This window comes from Syngnathoides biaculeatus, chromosome 6 (genome assembly GCF_019802595.1).
Source record: "Syngnathoides biaculeatus isolate LvHL_M chromosome 6, ASM1980259v1, whole genome shotgun sequence".
Lineage (NCBI taxonomy): Eukaryota > Metazoa > Chordata > Actinopteri > Syngnathiformes > Syngnathidae > Syngnathoides > Syngnathoides biaculeatus.
In genome coordinates, this window is record NC_084645.1 from 20,266,882 (window position 1) to 20,286,727 (window position 19,846).

Genomic DNA, 19,846 nt, shown 5'->3' on the forward strand with positions numbered 1-19,846 from the left:
AATCGTCCAGCTCATTGCCGTTGCTCTGGGTGAAGGTTGAGTGTAACCGCGTCCACCTTTTGACAGCGGAGAGCAGTTTTCGCATTTCAGCGCGTCCACTTCCGCCAAATGACATTTTGTCGACGCGTAAGAGTGCCTGTGAGCATCATCCGTGCTAAAAGAGAGACTCATTACCAGCAGAGAAAATATCAATGTCATCGGAAACAATGGCCCCAAAAACTCCACTAAAAGATTGAATACGATCTGAATAATTAGGAGCTTGCTTCAAATGAGTGCTGCGTTCCTCGGCGTTCGACGGCAGGATGCAATCTGGGCACACGCGTCGGGATGTACGTGCAAACACCAAAACTGTGAGTCAGCCGCCGTGTCATCGGCGTCGATTGTACCGAACCACTTCGTAACAGTTCACTTTCAAGGTGACTCGGCGTACGCGGCCCGGAAAGTGCGAATGGCGTCGAAAAGTCAATCACCTCCGCCTGCCGCGGGATCTCACAGCGTGCGCCTCCAAATTGAAGAGAGGCCACGTCAATACTGGATCGGCTGCCTTTGGCATTGGGAGGTAGGAAAACTCGGAAGATCAGCCATCTGCAGTTCGATTAGCTTCCTTCAACATGCACAGCAGAGCAAGATTAAAAACGATAATAAGAGGTATAGAAAGCATATCAATCAAAAAAATAAAGGCAAATATTTGATAATGTGGGGGCGCAGTGGAACAACTGCTTAGAGCGTTGGCCACACAGTTGTGAGGACCGGGGTTGAAATGCCCGCGTGGCTTTTCTCCGGGCGGGCACTCCAATTTCCTCCCTCATCCCCAAAAACACGCAACATTCATTGAAGGCCCCAAAGTGAGATTGTGAGTCCGAATGGCCGTTTGTTCCTATGTGCCCAGCGATTGGCCAGCGAGCAGTCCGGCTTGTATCCTCGTGAGGATAAGCAGCTCGGCTAACGGATGGATGTATGATATAATGTGACCCAAATATTGCCACAATTCCACAATGTGTCTCCTTCAATGACGTGACTTTGAGCTTTGAATGGAAAAGTTGTTTGTTGTTCCTGGCTGCAGAACACATAGACGACGGCGAGCGCTATATTTAGCCGGCATATGATTGGCATCATCCCCCCCGTTCCGACTGCGACGCTGACATCAAAACACGCTGCTCACATTTTGAGGCTCCGCACGCTTCCATGACTGAAGTTGAAAGGGGAGGAGCCGCGTACTTTACGATTTTACTGCACTCGATTTTTTTCAGACTTCTGTACTTGAGTATTTCTTTTAGATGTGCAGCTAAAACCCACTTCCGTTTTGTGTTCCAAAATCTCCGTCTCCTCTCAATAAATACATAAAAGCTGGATTTTTGTTGTTGCTCAGATCAAAATTGGAAAAACAGACCGCAGGAAGTTTGATTTGAATATTTAATTGTTCCTGACGTTATCATAACGAGCAACAGTAATCACATAAACAAAATTAAACCTGGTCCTGTGCCCAATTTTTCTCTTCTTTTTCTTTTTAATTGTATTCTTTTGAGCCAAAAAATTGGAATATGAAAATCTGGCATTTTTCTTTACATTTAAAAACATTTTTTTGTTCTTCAATCGTGAATTGAAAATCGTTGATGCACCGATTTATTTTATGTGCGAAAATATTTTTTCCCCCTCAAAATGTTTTTCTTTTCCGCTGAACGTATAAATAATTTTTCTTTTGTACTTAAGTACATTTCAGTCCGTCCGTCAGTACTTTGTCAAATGATACTGAAACAATTTTATTTAGTCTTTTTTGCATTTTTTTTTTTTTTTTTTAGTCTTTGTCGTCGCCCTCATTACTGCGGCATTATTTTGGTGATCCTGACTGACCTGAAACAGGAGACGTTTATTTAGTCAGGTTTGACTTCAGATTGTGAGACAAAAAACACAAATTGTGTGTTTTTGCACTTTGGCTGTAAACGTCTGGCCTCAACGGTACCTATACATTTTTTTTTTAATCATTATTATATACCAGCGTGTGAGTACATTTCTTTTCTACTGCACGTCAGGGGCGCCGTGACGGCTCCCAGCTGGTGGCGCACACCAAGCAGACAAAGGTGTTGATCTTTGTGGCAACTTCCCTTAATAACGAAGCGCCGGGAGAGGAGGAGGACGGTCTCGCCCCAGCTGTCAGCGCGGCGGCGGCCGCTTCCCATTAGCGGCGGACCGCCGACGGGAGCGGCGAGGCAGGTAGCGCTGAATAATTGCACAATGTATGTTTGCTTGGATGCTACACAAGAAAGGAGGACAAAAAATGGGGAAAGGAGACGCAGCAGGTGGGAGAAACAAAAACGGTTTTCATCAGAGGCGCCCCCCCGCCCCCCCACAAACACACACATACGCACACATTTTTGAAGTGCCTCTATTTTAGGCAAAGTGCCCCCCCCCCCGTCGACCAAATGTTCTCAAGTTCATTCATGCTAATTTGAGGTGTGCATCCATTTTTGCTTCGTATACAATTGGCTGGGACATGATGATGAACTTGTTGCTGCCCTTTTGCCCAGGTCACAATTCCAAACGAGAACTTCGTTCTCATCTAGTCTTTCACCTGTTTAAATAAAGTCTGCTACCCCCCCCCCCCCCACTTATAAGTAAAACCACCACACTGGAAGCTGGAGAGGAGTTTTGAACCCTGCACCTCGTATACTATACAATGCACTACTGGACTGTGCTGCTTGGAGCGAGTTATCGAAAGAAATGTTTTTTTCAAAAAATTGTGAATGCTGGTTCAGGATCGAGATATATTAGTCAAGTTAGTGTCTTTTTTTTTTCCAGGTGTCAAGAAATGAAGCATTATGCTTGCACATGGCAAAGGAAGCACCCACGCACTTTGAAATGGTCCGAGTGGCACACGTGCTGCAGTGTCCCAATTAAAGGGCGTCGCACACATCATTGCCAGCTTTGTAGCCCCCCCCCCACGCCCCGTACTGTACTTGCCGTGCGACAGCACAAAAGGGCATTTTCATTTCAGTTTAAAGGTCACAAGACGTCTTTTTCTTGAGCCCATAAGTCTCATTACTTACGGATTCAAACGAGTATCATCCCCTTATATTTACAACATGGAATGCATTTTTTTCACAAATAATCTTTTGAACTACACGATGTAAATGCATTTTGGCCTTCGTCTTTACTTAAAGTAGACATCGAGATTTTTGGGGAAAAATTGAGAGAAACCCACACATGATGAGGGGGGGAAAAAAAAACGGATCATCTGTTATTGTGCGGCGTGCGGGGTGCACTCGAGATGATCAAATGCACGAGTGGCAAGATGGTCAACATTGAACAGGCGCAACGTTTATGATTGTCGGATCCGGAGGAAAAATTCACTCCCTACAAAACAGGATAATCGCTGAGTATCATCTGATAATCAGGCATTTGCTGACTTTGGGGGTGATCAAATTCAGCCCGATTGTTAGGACGAAGAGTAGATTTATGTCGCTCAATTTATCTGGACACAATTGTAAAGTTCAGCTTTACAGATGCCACATGGAAGAGGGACGTATTGTGGTAATGAAATGGTGCCGTCAGATGTCCCGGCAAACATAATTACGCACACCTCTTCGTTTCGCTCAAAGCAGTGGAGGAAACTTGACCTTAAGCATTTTGTCGACAAAATTCGCATTTACCGCAGCTTGACGGTGGATCTCTGCTTATTGTGAGGAAACGATCCAGACACGCACCATCGGTGACCGCGTAAAAACACTTTTTTGGAATAGTTTTGCCCCCTCCTACATTTTTAGAACACGTCGAAAAATTAAAACACGCTTCAAATGATTACAATATACTTATCAGCGTACGGTGATGCCTTGAAAAACACAAAGCACACAGAAAGGAAATTCCTTTTTAAACGTGTTTTAAAATATTTTTTGCCATTTGGTCCCACATGAACAGCAAAGGGGGAAAATGTGATGCTACCCTTCCGCTGGGAAGAAACCAATGTGAATTGATGATGGCTGCGTGTTGTGAAGTTTGCTGGCGCCATCGAGAAATGGGGCTAGTATTGCTAGTTGGGGCACCTTCCCCGCCTCTTTTCCCCGCTGTTAAGTATGCTCCACGCCCGGCATGCTGTGGCACAATCTGGTACTGCACGTAAGGTGAGCGACTCTCAAATGTAAAAATGGTCGTATCGTGGGGGCTTGAACGAAGAACCGCAATACACTAAGGGGAAAACTGTACAAGGGGAAGCAACAGGTCATCAAAGGCAATTAATTTGTTCTCATATGAACTGAGGTAGTTAATAATTAGCAGACTCTGTTCTCTGGGTTTGGACCCATGAAAGAGTTGGTGAAGGAGAGCAGCTGCACATTTTCCAGGAACGAGAATTCCCAACGGGGTCCAAAAGGAGACATCTAACGCTGATGGCCGAGCGCCCTGAGGGAGGCGCGTACTCCCCACGCCGTGACGAGCAGCGAACAAGTGTACTACTACTGCGTTGCGTTGCTTTGCGTGTGTGTGTTTGTGCGGTCGTTGTCGCCGTGCTACGTGAGTGTCGTGTCCCGAGCGTGCTGCCTTACGTTCCCACGCTTCGCTTGACACGGCTAACAAAAACAGATGTGGCGGCCGTGACAGGAAGTCGAGCACTTCTGAGATGCCTTTGGTCTCGGACGCCGCGGGGTCACTGCGGAGCAGTCAGCGACATACAGTACATTTATGATCTCAACTCTAATATTCCTTCCGTGCAACTAATTTTTTCTTTTTTCCCCTCCAAGTCTATGCTAACGATATGGTAGCGTTTCTCAATGGCGGTATTGGGGAGTAACTAAATACATGTAACTAGATTATGTCATTTCAATACAAAACTGTCTTCATTTTAATATGTAAATAGGGTTATGAACGTGTAAGGTATGTCGTCCTTGACAACCAAGGTACCGAATTGAACGCACGGGCCTCCACGACTGTGCAGCAGAAAAAAAATGGGAGGTGGAAATTATTCTCTCTTTGTTGATGGTGTGTGGGTGTGTTGAGATTTAAGGGTGGGGGTGGGGGTGGGGGTGTTACAGACACTAACCTTGGGTGTCAGGGTTAATAGATGACTTCACTCGGCCCTGCTTGATGTCGCTCACCTCACTGACATGCAATAGTGTTCAAACTATAACTCATAGCACAATCTCGAGCTCAAGCGACCAGATCATCAACCGAGACTGCGGCGTACGCTGGCAAATGTCAAGGACCGACTCCATTCTCTGATACCAATCCATTGGACTAACAAACCAGTCGTCCATTCACGATAAATCAAAGCGTGTGTGTTGGTTCATTCGGGATCTGTACAATTCATTCGGACATTTTTACCAGGATGCACAGGCAAAAAAAATGAAGGCGTGGCCCGAGGATGTGGAGCCCCCTCCTCCCAAAAGCCAATCAAGTCCTTGGAAGAAGAATAACAAACAGAGTTTTCCAAGAGGGCCTTGGCGGAGGCGAGTGAGAGGCCTTGGAAGTCAGGAGTCAAATGAGTTACAACGATGTCGGCAAAGAGAGGCCGGTTCATCGGACTTGCGGACCAACGAGGAGCGGGTGCAAGAGGAAGAGCAGGGGGTCGAAAGTTGAACCTTGGGGGACAACACCTCAGGGAAGCCAAGTAGCGTGAGGTGGCCAAATGAATTCATACTACTCCGGAAAGAAACATCATGTGTGAATCGAATCTAGTCATTAGCTATCATGATTAAAGGTGAACACTCAAAAGCGGTGATTTACTTCCTATTGGTAGTCCCCTTTTTTAATTGTATCTGAATTAGAAAATGTGTATGACTTAAAGTTATGAAGAAAATGTTTCCATCTCTGGGGAAGAGTAAGATTTAAAAAAAATAATAATAATAATAATAAATAAATCCTGGGCATCCATTTTAATCAACATGCGAGTAATGGCTCTGGGAATACAGTCATGACTAATGAAGTAAATTGCACAAGTGAGTCAAGTGCACTTGTGCAACTTCTGTGCGCAGTAATTCTCAAAAGATAAGATCTAGATTTGGATGCATTATCATTTTTTAAATGATATTCAAATGTGTGGGAAAATGTACTAATAAAATTCACCAATGCGGAGCTCGATGTTGGTTCTTGGAAGTCTCCGAGTGATGTAAAAATACACGGAAAACGGCATCACCAAATCAATAATCCAGTTATCTTGTGCCAAAGCAGTGTCCCAAATTTATGATACACGATTGCAGTGTAACTGCACAATAATTTCATCAGCGCAGTACTGGCAGCGTTGCGACGCCATCTGTCCCGTGTTTGTTCTTCGGTCCAAGACGAGAGAAGGCATTTTTATTTTCAAGATGGAAGACAAACGGACGTCATGAATGTTGGAATGTTCCAGACTCACCCGCAATCGGTGAATAGCTGCTCTAGAGATAGAGATCATAATCTTACGCCTCCCGCGTACTTTGAACACACTTAAAAGACACCTTCTAAAGTAGTTCTTAGTGCCTGTTCTCCAGCTATCTGTCGAGGGATGCATAACAGCACTCACTCGGATGAATGAAATGAAACAAACATTAATTTCCCCAAAATAAGAGGCGACGCAGACTCTGGAAAACTCTGGATCTGAACGATAACCAGCGACATAACGGATGAAAGCGTGGAATATTCGATGAGCAGCGCTCGTCGACGGGGACAACAAGACAAGACTCTCGTTTGTCGTTTGCGGCTCGCTGAGCGACAGCGAAAACTTGACCGGGCCGACACATTGCCGCTCGTTGTTTGCCGGTGCTCGCGTGAGCCAGGGCGGACGTTTCACTTGATGTGAGCGCGTCTTTGTTGCGGGCCAGCGGTGTCGGCGCCTCTCTGGAACGGATTTTCCTGGCCGAGAGCCCGTTTGTGCGACCGCCGAAAGCCGACTCGATGGGTTGTGGATGAGGCGGCGCCTCGGAGCCTTGGACTACTCGCGGCGGCAGCGTGATAAGACTCAAGGCCACGAAAGCTGTCGGCTGACACCTTTGAGGTCTCGATAGTTGATAGCTTTCAGCTCAATGTCAACGTATACAAGGTGGAAGTGACAAAGTACAAATACTTCACTTCAGTGGTGCACTTGAGAAGATTTTTGGACTTTGATGACTGTTGGCTTTTTACACTAACTTCCTCCATTTGAAGAGCGATACCTGCACTTTCTACTCCTTACTTTGTCAAAAAGGAACCGTGACTTCTTAACCTCAGCGGATGACAATCCCGCGGTGAAAAAAATAAAACGTGAACTTTAGGAGAGAGAAAAAAAATGTTGAAATCTTCCTGAATTGATGGAGCTTTCAGCTCGCTTTCTAACAAGCCCGTTTTTACGTTTCCGGCTCGGTCTTTTCCAGTGCGGAAAAAAATTTCGCGTTTACAGGACGAGACGTCCTTGAAGGCACCGAGCGGCAAATCGTGGAGGAATAATTTAAAGTGTGCTTCGTCTCGCCATCCCAGATGTAAAGTTGTAAGCTAATATTCTTCAGATTTGACAAACTTGACCCGATTGTGGCTCGCTTTTGGAGAATGTGATGAAAAATATTTCTTGTAGTGACCCATGCGCTCACCTTACCCCAAAACCTTTGTTAACTTCATGATAGTTGTGGGACATATTTTGATTTTCCTCACCAAAGTGATTTATGAATACAGCTTTGGATGCCCCATGGAAAAATAAGGACACGTACTGAAGGTTCTGCTCCATCTTGTTCAAAGTGAAGCCACTTGGGAATGACGGCGCTGTATGGCGGCGACATGAATGTTTCTTCTGTGATTTAGGATGCATTTCATCTTCGCACATCAATCCTTGCAGGAGCTGCGAACGCTTATTTTTTTTCCCCTTCTTTTCTTTAGTCTCAAACTGAAAATGAAACCCCCGCTCACAAAGCGTGAATCCAAAACAAAAATTAGAGCACAGCAAAAATGCGCTCGGCCACTATTTTTCACACCTCTAATGACATGTAAGTCGTGAGGTATTTACCAAGGGCGGCACGGTGACTCAACGGGAAAGCATTGGCCTTAGAGTTCGGAGGTTCCGGGTTCAAATCCCGGACCCGCTTGTGTGAAGTTTGCATGTTTTCCCCGTGCCTGCGTGGGTTTTCTCCGGGTGGGCACTCCGCTTTCCTCCCACATCCCAAAAACATGAATTGGACACTCTAAATTGGTGTGATTGTGAGTGCGACTGTTTGTCTCCATGTGCCCTGCGATTGGCTGGCGACCAGTTCAGGGTGTACACTGTCTTCTACCCGTTGACAGCTGGGATAGGCTCCAGCACTCCTCCGACCCTTGTGAGGATAAGCGACTAAGAAGATGGATGAATGGATGGTATTTCCCAAGTACACCAGTTGGGAGATCTTTGCTTGTGCATTCCTACATTCAATACCGGCGTGAGCCTCCACCCGTCTCATGATTCAATTTCATGATTTGTTCTCCTCGGGGGAAAAAAAAAAAACGCAGTCAAGTACTGACTTCCTTTTTATTTTGACCTTAAAATAAATTAAACTATGACAATAAAAATCATGTACGTATTAGCTCTTCTGTGAAGAATATGACCACAAATCATCGGCTATCAAGGTCGGGTGTTATTTTCTTTCTTTTCGCTAAGATTCTAAACATTCATCCATCCATTTTCTCACCCGCTTATCCTCACAAGGGTCGCGGGAGTGGCAGGAGGCGGGGCACACCCTCAATCGGTTGCCGGCCAATCTTTACAGCCATTGCAAAGAGACTCCCATCAATTCTTGGCTGCACTGGCCGTGCGTTTTCCAGGTTCACTGTTAGGACTTTAAAAAAAAAAAAACAACTTGACGATTTCTTACGTTTCCGACATTTGGAATGTTTGTGTGACAGAAATGAGTTTATGCTGCCATTCCTGTTTGTAAAATCCTAAATGTGTCCAGACGTCCGTTTTTTTTTTCAAGTCTGACATGCATTAAATCTGTGATTCCCAACCAGTGTGCTGTGAGAAATGATCAAATTTTATGTATCTTCGTTCATCTATATGTGACAGCGGTGTGGAAACAGAACAAATACACACCTTTTTATTAGACGGCAGAAAGTGCATAATAAACTTTTTGACATTATTGTTGGTTTGTGTGCGGCGAGATTTTTCAAATGTAAGATATGTGCCTTTTCTCGATGAAGGGTTATCGGTGAAACCAGAGGACGGACACCATAATTCTAATACCGTTAATGTGCCTGAGCGATCCGAATGACATCACAAAACAGGACAATTTATTTTTGAAGAAGCCACTTGATCAATCGTGGCCTCGTGCAGTTGCCGAGGCAATCCGGAGCCGAAATGCCGTTCCAGCGGAGGCCACGAGGCCCGCGCGGAGGGTTCCTCCGCGGACCACCCGCAGTACAAAAACGCTTGTCAGTTTGTTTTTAGTTTGCCCAGCCGGACTCGGAGCTCACGCGTATCCCCGGAGGGAGTCGCGCCACAAGCTCGCTCACAGCGGCCTAAAAGGTTTGCATCCACGTGATAGGCAACACAAATGCTCACACTTGGCAAGTGACAGCTACATGAAGCATTTCCATGTCTGCTGCTGCTGCTGAGTGGAAGAGAAGGAACAAAAAAACAAAAACTGCGGCTGGTGGATATCACTCAGTCAGTGGAGAAAAAGCTGAATTAAATATTAACGGCCATGCAATATTAACGGCATTCTTCTATTTCACGCTGACGCTTCTTGGGAATGTCGCGTTTCAGCACCAGTATTTAAAAGTCAAACGGGGTACACCCTTGCTGACGATCGGGCCCAATATGAGCATTTTTTTCCCCCTTTGCGATCAAAGTCAGCGAAGGTCCAATGTGAGCGGATTCATTCATGTCAACGTTTGAAATCTTGTAGAGAACAATGATCCGTAATAACCATAACAAAGGTGGTGTACTGACCCTGACCAAATGAACAACTACCACACCAATGTAATATTACCCGAATGAACATAAATCACTGTTACTCTCCCGTATGGAAGTAGTTCAATGTTTGAAATCTTATTTTACTGATCTTCCTTTTTTTCTTCAAGAAACATATTTTACTACCAATTCATTAAAAAGCAATGGTCAAAACAACCATCGTGATGCAGTAATAATAAGAACACGGCAGTCAGTTTTGCTCAAGGGTTCGTCAACCAATGCTGTTCAAACAACGTTGAAGCCGTCACAATCAGGTCATCATTGGCTGAGGGGATTGTGAACCGGGGGTCGCGGGTTCAAACCCCCCGGTAGACAGCCAGGGCCTCTGAAAGTGTGCTGTGTCCAATCCGGTACTACGCCAATACAACTTATGACCCAGAAATAAGTGAAAAGATCACAACTAATCACTCTGACATAGCGTTAGTTAGTGTGATGACGATTTGTTTTCCTCCTCATTTGTAGGTCTGTCACGTTATCAAAAAATCTTGACGTAGGTGCGGGCAATGTTTTAGCCTTTGGAAAAGAGCGTGTTTAAAACAAAAGCGGTCGCCTGACAGCGACAAGAAACTCAGTCAGGTCTTGAAATGAGTGGATGGCTTGACGGTTACTGTTTTGCAGTTGACTGGACAAAGTGCTGCACGTGCCACACGACAGCAGGGAACGCAAGGCCGAGGCTCTCCGTCCGTCCGTCTGTCTGTCATGACGTTCATCAATCTAAATCGAGTGTCAAGCTCCATTTTGTGCAAAGTCAAGGTCCGGCCATTTGCTTGTCTCAATGCCGCAAAAAGTCGGCGCCGGTGATTTGTGCAATCCTCGAGACCGCAGATCAAACATTTCTCGCATATTCTCAGAGCGAGCTTCCAGTATGAATAATCCGAAAGCAAACATTTTGCGTTGGCTGTAAAAGTCACGACGGAGAGGAGGTTGACTTTGTCAGTGCCTTAGAGCAACGTGATGGGGGTTTTTTTTTTTTTTTTTGTTTGTTTTCCCGCCCACTCCGTGTTTTGCTTGACAGGCGCAAGAAAATGGAGCCAGAAAGTCCCTCAACGTAAACAACCACATTTAAAACTCTCCGCAACAATGTTTGCTAGCATTTTCATCAAATGAAAGGTTGCTTTGCCATTACTAATCGCCGCCGATCTTAGATAAAACGTGACTTATAGTATGGAGGATGGCCACTGTGCTGTTGCTATGGCAACGCCCCCATCACCAACTTGTACGAGCAGCCTTAAAATATGACTGGACGATCCAGGCACCTAAACTCTGTCAGAGCAACGGTACATTCTAATAAAGGTTATTGTATCAATTTATTACCAGCTGTTCTCTTTGTTTTTTTTTTTGCATTGTTTCCAGTATAGGCGGCGTGGTGGGTGGCTGCCAACTTCCACAAGTAGTACTTGTCTGTAATGATTTGCGCTTATGAATACATGTAATAATTACTCTGCCTGAGGAATATGATGTCTTTTGCTTACATTTTCCTGTTTTTGACATATTGGACAAAAATATTGATCGTGAACTGCTTTGGATGATGTCACTTGCGCTCCAAATTGCAGTACTGTTTTTTTTTTTTTTTACGTTACGTCTCATTCGGGTCGCTGGTGATCTGGAGGCCATCCCGGTTGGCTTCAGGGCGACAGGTAGGCCACATCCAGGACTGCCTACCAGGCAGTCGCAGCTGGAGTTCCCACCGTATTGCAACTACGGGAGCCGCGGACACCTGATGCTTGTTGTTACAGTTTATCATGGCGGCCCTGTAGGCTGTCGTTCCATAATTGCATGCGACAAATGAGCCTGGACGACAGAATGGCGGGTGGTCAATTTAATTGAAAGCATCAATCTGAGCCTCAGTCTCCTATTTTGGGACTTTTGTCCATCTATCTATCTATCCATCTATGTTCTGCAGCTACGAGTGGGCTTAGTAATAATCCTTTATCGTTTTATCTTCCTCTCAAGGCAAGGATTTAGTTTGGACACCACCCCCCCCCCCCCCCAGCTTTTAAACCTGCAGTTTAAAAACAAATATGAAAACGATTGCTTTCACATTGTCCTCATTACAGCAGCGTCACGTAGTCGTCTCGTCTTTGCTTCATTTGAAGTCATCAAAATCATGTTTAACCTGCTGCCTGGCAGGAAGGTTTTTTTTTGCCAGACTGCAGTTAAGCGCCAGTATGAGAAGGAAGCTCCAGCGTGTAATACAGACATCAGGTTATTGTAACCTCCGAAATGAATAAGTGTAAAGCTTTACCATCCTCCAAAGGATCGTCTGAATCAAGCGTTAGTTCATCTTGCGTTCAAGCGCAGTCTTACGGAGACTTTCCCAGACTTTGCGCTAACACCCGCTATAGAAGTTTTACGATTTCATCAGCGGCCGTAGTGGAAGGCCGTCCGCTCCGGGAACAAGACGAGAACAGATCCTGTTTCGAGAAACTTGTTGTGGATCGTGTAACTTCAAGCGCCGTGATGACCAAAAAGCTTCCCGAGTTCGCACTGAAATGCAGCCGAGGTGAGAAAAAAAATGTACTTGCCAAGCGGCAATTTTGCAACGCTTGTTCCGACGTCAAACCCCGAGGAAATTATATTGACAAAAACTGCAAAGCCAAAGCTGTCAAATTCTAATGGCGTCCCATCTGTCTGGATACATAAAAAGCACACAAATAAACAACTGATGCCTGAAAAATGGACTTGAGTACTATAACAAAGTATTGTATTAAGTATCCAACATTGGATGCAGTCTTATTGTAGGTTCAGCCATCCCTCCAAGCATCCATTTTCTGAGCTGCTTATCCTCACAAGGGTCGCGGGAGTGCCGGCTATCATCGGGCAGGAGGCGAGGTTCACCCTGAACTGGTTGCCAGCCAATCGCAGGGCACATGGAGGCAGACAACATTTGTACTCACAATCACAGCTCGGGCCAATGTTAATGTCGCGTGTTTTTAGGATGTGGGAGGAAACCGGTGTGCCCGGAGGAAACCCAGGCAGGCATGTGGATAACAATCAAACTCCACATAGGCTGGGATTTGAACCCCGGTCCTCAGAACTGTGAACAGAAAACACAGAAACCTTTTTTTCCTTAAAAACGCGGGGGGCTCACTTGGCATGGTGCACTTCGCCAGATTGCGTGAGAACAAAAGGAAATACCTCTCGTGGGGAAAGCGCAAGGGGTTAAACCCATTACAGCAGACCAATCAGGAATGGGGGGAGCACTGCAAACCTCTGCAGTAAAAGAGAGAGGGAGGGATGGAGAGGGAGGCTGGGAGCATAGCGGAGATAGAGATACGAGTGCCATGGTTTGCTCTCCCATCCAGACAGCGGAGGGAGGACGAGGTGTATTCACGCACTCAGCTGCCTGAGTGGAAGAGAGAGCGGAAGACAAGAAGCACACCGCGGACTAAACTCCCTTGCGGTCTCCTGTCAGACTCAAGGAGGAAAAAGAACTGTTGGATTACAGCAAGCGACCAACCAAAATTGTCACCGGAGAGCCCAGGGTGGAGAACCGGGGGCAAGCCGGAGCGTCCGCGTTTACCCGGCACGGTGAGCTCGGCTGCGTTTGGACCGGGAACTCGCAACTCTTTCATTTACGGCCACAGGAGCAACACGACAACTGGACAAGAACAGTTGTGTCTTTCGCAGCATGTAACTTCTGCAGTCTTTCAATGTAATCTCAAGTACGAAAGGCTGTCGGCTTTTTTAAGAGCTTGTTTGCATGCTACATATATACCGAAAAGATTCAAAGCCCACTGGAAGAATCAACAATTGAACTAAAGAAAAATCAAAGGACTTCAAAATCAAGGGTAGGTAGATGTTTACAGAACCCTAACCCCCCCCCACCCATGGTAGGTGATTTGTTGCATAAAGTGATAACTTGGCAGTGGTCTCGTAATTTTTGCCAGGTCTGTACAGATTTTCGTGGCAATTCCATGGTGTAGTCTACCTTTCACCCCAAAGCCAGCTAAACAGGATCAGCTGATGAGATCATAGTCTGGTCTGTCACAACATTGGCAGAATATTGGACACGTTCCTTACGAGGGTGGGGGGGGGGGGGATTATATGGATCATATAGCGTGTCATGGGAGGAGCCGTCCACGACCGCTTGCCAAGTTTGCCGAGGAATCGCGCTCAGCCAGGCCGCCTGCCCTACATAATGACAAATTGCGCAAGCGTTTCATCACCGGCGCTGTAAAAGTGTCAAAGAATCATTTCACACCAGCGCTTTTCTGAGAGATGATTTGCGTGGCAAAATTTAGACGTAAATTGTCCTTGGTGATGTGAAGCACTGGGAGGATTTGCGTTGATGAAAATGTCAAGTGCACCAGGCATGACATGCAGGAACACGATAAGACACGCGAGGCTCACTGTGATGCACGTTAGACCTTCCTAGTTGCTCCTCTCCTGGAGGGATGGATTTATTTTCCACCGACACATCCCCCACTCGTATTGCTGCTCCTCCTCCTCCTCATTCTCCCACATTTACTCACTCTTTCTCCTTCCTCAGGTCGCCTCGAGACGCAGGATTGAAGGACAGGGAGAAAAATCCCCTTTCCGCTGAACTCCCGGGATGACCTTCCCCGTACCAATCCCTCCACCCTCAGAGAAATTCTGCTATCGCAAAAGTCACGGTGGTCACACGCCATGCCGATAGGACTCTCCGCTAATCTGCTCCACTCACGCAATCTCCCGTCATTGAAGGTTCAAGCATGTTGAGGGGCCGACGGGAGACCTGTGCCGGATATGCCAGTCCGACGCCTCTGGAATCCCGCGTGCCGATAGAAGAGGAGAACAGCAAAGGCCTCCGTTAGTGCTCCAGGGGGGAGGCGCGGAACAGGATGCGCTGGCTTCGTAAGCACCGATGACGGACACGGTGGAAGATGATCAACGCAACTGATTGACTGACACCCCCTTGGAATACGACCTTGTGGATATAACTTTGGATCTTGACATGAGCAGGTGGCGTACGCTTGTTTGTATGTCTCTCCTGGATGGGGATCTCATGCAGTTGGACCACAAAAGGAGGGGATTCTGACCGCCTAAACCCTCCTCCAGCCAGTCCGAGAGAAGTCAAAGGACTGTAGCTTGTTCTTCAGCCCCGCGCCCGGACAGATGCACCACTGCTAAGGAAAAGTCCGGCACGCCAGCTATGTTTGGACGCGATGCTCAAGCTGACGGATCCCGTACAGACTCACTGGCCTGATCTCACCACCCTGCTACTCGTGTAGTGCTGGAGGGAAGGGTAAATACAACCGGAACCGCATTTTAAGATACTTCCCTGGCACCTGAAGCCTCATTCACATTTATTTCTCCGGGGAAAATTATGGCCGATGATAGATCACAAGAGTATGAAATCAATCTTGACGACGAGTTTCCACAACCTCCCTACCTACCATTTTAGTTATGTTTATGATTAGCTCTCTTTTCGTGTTCATATCTTTTAAAAGTGTCAGTCACTTATGAAAGCATCTTGCGTGACTCTACGATGGCAGCCAGTCAAGTGTTGCAAATGGCAGAAACAAATTTGCCCATTTCGGTCCATTCGTGACCAAGTAGAGCTAAAGTGCGGTGACAGTGTTGTGTTTTTTGACCGATGCTGGGCAACGCGTACGACACCTCCACTCAACACTTACAGAGCGTGTAAAATACTGCATCTTGACACGTTTAAAATGCCATTGAATTTTCCGATGAATTGATAGCAGGGCAGCGTTGAGCTTGACGTTCATCCAGTTTGTTTGACTAACTAAATGTACCATAATGAAATTACCGCAATAAAATTAGACAACATCTTCATCCTCGAAATGATCAGCAAAATTTGACGTTATGCTCCACCTACAGTAGACAATGTAGACGAAAAAGCTTTGGAAATTAGCGTCAGCCATCGAGCTAGGACCGTCTTTGCCAAGCTTTGCCGATCCAAGGAACAAAATTCACATTAGAAAAAAAAAAATCTTATCCTCACTACCAAACAAAACCGTCTCAAAAAGTCGAAACAGTTTCACGATGTATCTCCAGCCATCTTTGTAGAAAGAGCATTCAATTTTTCTGATGATCTCTGTCATTGGTAGTTGAACAAAACTCCAATATTTGTAGTGAATACATCATTTGCAGCGTACGTAAGTGAAACAGGATCATTTCGGGTTTGGATTCACTGGTCTTGGATAGCTTACGGCTCATTTGGGTGAATTGCGTAGATGGAGTTCTCCCGATATGGTGGGCATGGGTCCGTATGACTTTTTCTTAGATCCTGTTCCATGTCCACCTAATTTTGTGTATTTTTTTTTATTTTTTTTTTTTACTTTCCCAAGTGTACTACTGAGTGAGAGGCTTTGACGCCACGCTCACCCAACATTAGGTGGCGTAGGCCAAAAGAACATTTTTGTTGTTTGTTCAGGACATCGGTGTGCTGTGAGAGATCGTTAAGCTAGTCAGCATTTTCGGTTTGAGCTCCAGTAATGTGGAGTGTTTGGAAATTAGAACAGCTACCTTGCTCTTGATTTAAGACTTATTTCTATTGTTGTTAAACGATAACCACGACTAATCTGCCACAAGTAGTCTCTTGGCCTACATAATATGAATGAAAATTTTGGCCTGTTTTACTGTCACTTCCCCTCCATTTTTGAGTGGTGGTGTGGCACGTGATTTTTCTACCGTAGCGCTACGTACCCACTGGATGCAAAAGATCCTGTCGCTTCACGTCAATCGCTCGAGTTTGATCGCGCGACACATTGGGAAGCATTGAGCGAGCAGGCTCTCCACCAGCGCTGCGAACTAATTGTACTCCTCTGCCGCAGTTTAAATGAAGTTAAACTCAATAAAACACACACACACACATCAAAACGGATTTTAAATATTCATTAGCACCCATTCTCACTCTCTTGGTATCAGGAAATGGGTGGCTGTTGTATAACATCACTTTGAGGAAAGGAAAAGAAGATTAGCTCGCTCACACAGTTCTCCCAAAAGGAGGCAAAGTGTTCTTCCTTCAAACTGCTTAAGTGGCACTCCTGCTTGACGTTTACAGAAAAACTGACAGAAGCGCATTACAGATTGTACTTTTATACAGCTAAATAATCAATCAAATGATTTCCTTTCATCAGTCAAACGTTGGCGAGCTAAATGCTAACATAATGTGAAATGACGAGAAATGAGCGACGACATTATGATCATTATGAACCTTCTGCTACCCAAACAAACATGGAGCAGCAGCACAAACAGAGCGCACAGCGATATTTCACAACATGTATTCTCTCTGCTCTGTGCGAAATGTGACCGTGACTCAAGTTTAGTTGGGGGCCTTCTTTGCGTCTATTTCTTATCGTTCGTTATTCTGCACCTCTTCCAGTAGACTGCAGTGCTGCCCAACGTGGTTCACAACTTTCAATTGTAGGATTAAAAATGTTGAGTTTGCTGAGAAGTGTTTATGATGCAGAAACACATCAAGGTTCTTTCTTTTCCTGGCACGCAGGATAATGCATATCATCCCCTGGCTGAAGGAAGAAGCCAGCATGAGCAACGTCACAGTCACCGACAACACCGAGCCCCTCACCCGCACCATGAACCCGGCGCCCCCCAGCCCTTACAGCTACCCCGTCAGCTTCCAGGTGTCCATCACGGGATTCCTCATGCTGGAGATCCTCCTGGGCCTGAGCTCCAACCTGACCGTGCTGGCCCTCTACTGTATGAAGTCCAACCTGATCAGCTCGGTCAGCAACATGGTGACCATGAACCTCCACGTTGTGGACGTGCTGGTGTGCCTCTGCTGCATCCCACTCACCATTGTGGTGGTCCTGCTCTCCCTAGAGGGGGACACGGCCCTGGTGTGCTGCTTCCACGAAGCGTGCGTGTCCTTCGCCAGCGTGGCCACGGCCGCCAACGTGCTCGCCATCACCCTGGACCGCTACGACATCTCGGTCAAGCCGGCCAACCGCGTGCTGACCATGCGCCGTGCCCTCTCGCTCATGGCGGGCATATGGGTGCTATCTTTGGTCAGCTTTCTGGTGCCCTTTTTCGAGGTTGGCTTCTTCGCGCAGGGCCACGCCGAACTCAACCAGACCCTCGTGGAGAATGTGGTCCATTCCAACCAGTACTACACGGAACTCGGGCTCTATTACCACCTGTTGGCTCAGATTCCCATTTTCTTCTTCACCGCCGTGGTAATGCTCATTACCTACTCCAAAATTCTCCAGGCCCTTAATATTCGTATCGGCACGCGCTTCCACGCCTCTCAGAAGAAGAAGGCCCGCAGAAAAAAGCGGACGTCCATGACAGCGATGACGCCGCAGCAGGAGGCCACAGACGCGTCCCAGAGCAGCGGCAGCCGCAACCCGACCACGCTGGGCATGCGGACGTCCGTGTCCGTCATCATCGCCTTGCGCAGGGCGGTGAAGCGCCACCGGGAGAGGCGGGAACGGCAGAAACGCGTCTTCAGGATGTCCCTCCTGATCGTGTCCACCTTCCTGCTGTGTTGGACGCCCATCACGGTGCTCAACACCGTCATCCTCACCCTGGGCCCCAGCGACCTGATGGTCAAGCTGAGACTGGGCTTCCTGGTCATGGCCTATGGGACCACCATCTTTCACCCGCTCCTGTACGCCTTCACCAGGCAGAAGTTCCAGAAAGTCCTGAAGAGCAAGATGAAGAAGAGGGTGGTGTCCATCGTCGAGGCCGATCCCACCCCCAACAACGCCATCATCCACAACTCCTGGATTGACCCAAAGAGGAACAAAAAGGTGACGTTTGAGGACAAGGACGCCCAGCAGAAATGTCTTTCTTCAGAGGACGTGGAGTGAAAATGACCTTGGTCACCAATTTAAAAGGGAAAATGTTTATCCAAGGACGTCGCGTAATTTGTAAATAACATGTACAACAGGAAAAAAAAAAAAAAATAGATAATTTATGACTATTTATTGACTACAACTGTAAGTTTCATAGATGGGACATACAGTATACTGTACTGTAGGTATTGCATGGCTTTTTGTAATTTACAGCACATTGTGTCCATACATGGTACGTGTACAACTTAGCCAAGGAAGTAGGAATTATGTATATGTGTATTTATAATAATAAATTTGCTCTCCACTCACCTAAGCTGGGGGAACATTTCCCGTTGTCGCCCAAACCTCCAAGTCAAGTGTTTGTGACTCACTAACAACTGTGAGATTATGAGCGTCATACTGCAGCATAAGGAAGGAAACGAAGGTGGGCCGTTGACATTCGGGTACCAAAAAAAATGTTTGACATTCACTTCATGGACCTCGGACTCCTCTGCGGAAAATCCTCAATCGCCTCATTTTGATGAGGCCACGACACGGAGACTAAACGCCACTTGAGTGACAGTACACTACAAACCCCGGGACACTGCGAGCAATTGCAGCGGAACCTCTAAGGTCGAATGCCGTAAGTTGTTACCTTGGGAACAATGGATCTAGACACCATCCTTCCCAGTGTCAAAAGGGCAACATCACCACTACTTTTTCCACAATTTCAACTGAGCTCAGGATTCGTCACCCTTTCGCTAACCACCTGACCAATCAGTATTGCACGTTGCAAAGGAAAATAATTGGTTTCATGTGTTACACGGGTCATCTAGTATGTAAATTGCCCGAGTGTCATGCAAAAGCGGGCGGAACTGTGGAACATCTCGCTGTTTATTTTTGAGAGGGATCCAACCAGGGTCAAGTATCTGCATACAAAATAGCCAAGAAAATGAATTTCCCATATGTGTCCCGAGAAAAGCAAAAGGCCCAATACTTTTGTCCACATTTGCGTTTCCGCAACTGGTAGTCTGCTTCCGAATACGGGACCGCTAATCAGTCCCTGGCGAAACGGACTCCCGGCTCCCATTCCGTCCCGGCAAACGTGGATAGAACAAACATTCTAGCTAATGAATGTTTACCCACTAACGACACAGAGAGGAACAATTCAAAGTGTTTGTGTTTTTACCAGAATACTATTCCAAGCAGCTCTACTCATTTCCTGGGCCTAATA

The 19,846-nt window shown here is 46.4% G+C and overlaps 1 protein-coding gene and 1 long non-coding RNA gene across 2 annotated transcripts in view; one reads left to right on the plus strand and one right to left on the minus strand.

Annotated features, from left to right (window-relative positions):
- The window catches only part of LOC133502349 (uncharacterized), a 40,872-nt gene that overhangs the window by 11,166 nt on the left and 9,860 nt on the right, over nucleotides 1–19,846 (minus strand). The gene's annotated exons all lie outside the window — the stretch shown is intronic.
- On the plus strand, nucleotides 14,623–18,648 carry LOC133502301 (G-protein coupled receptor 22-like). The gene is made up of 2 exons (XM_061822951.1): nucleotides 14,623–15,098; nucleotides 17,325–18,648. The coding sequence occupies exon 2, from the start codon at nucleotides 17,329–17,331 to the stop codon at nucleotides 18,646–18,648; it is 1,320 nt and encodes a 439-aa protein (XP_061678935.1). The 5' UTR covers nucleotides 14,623–15,098; nucleotides 17,325–17,328.

Bases quoted from the DNA above. Each gene is read 5' to 3' on its own strand.
- LOC133502301 (XM_061822951.1), top strand. From the start codon at position 17,329: ATGCATATCATCCCCTGGCTGAAGGAAGAAGCCAGCATGAGCAACGTC.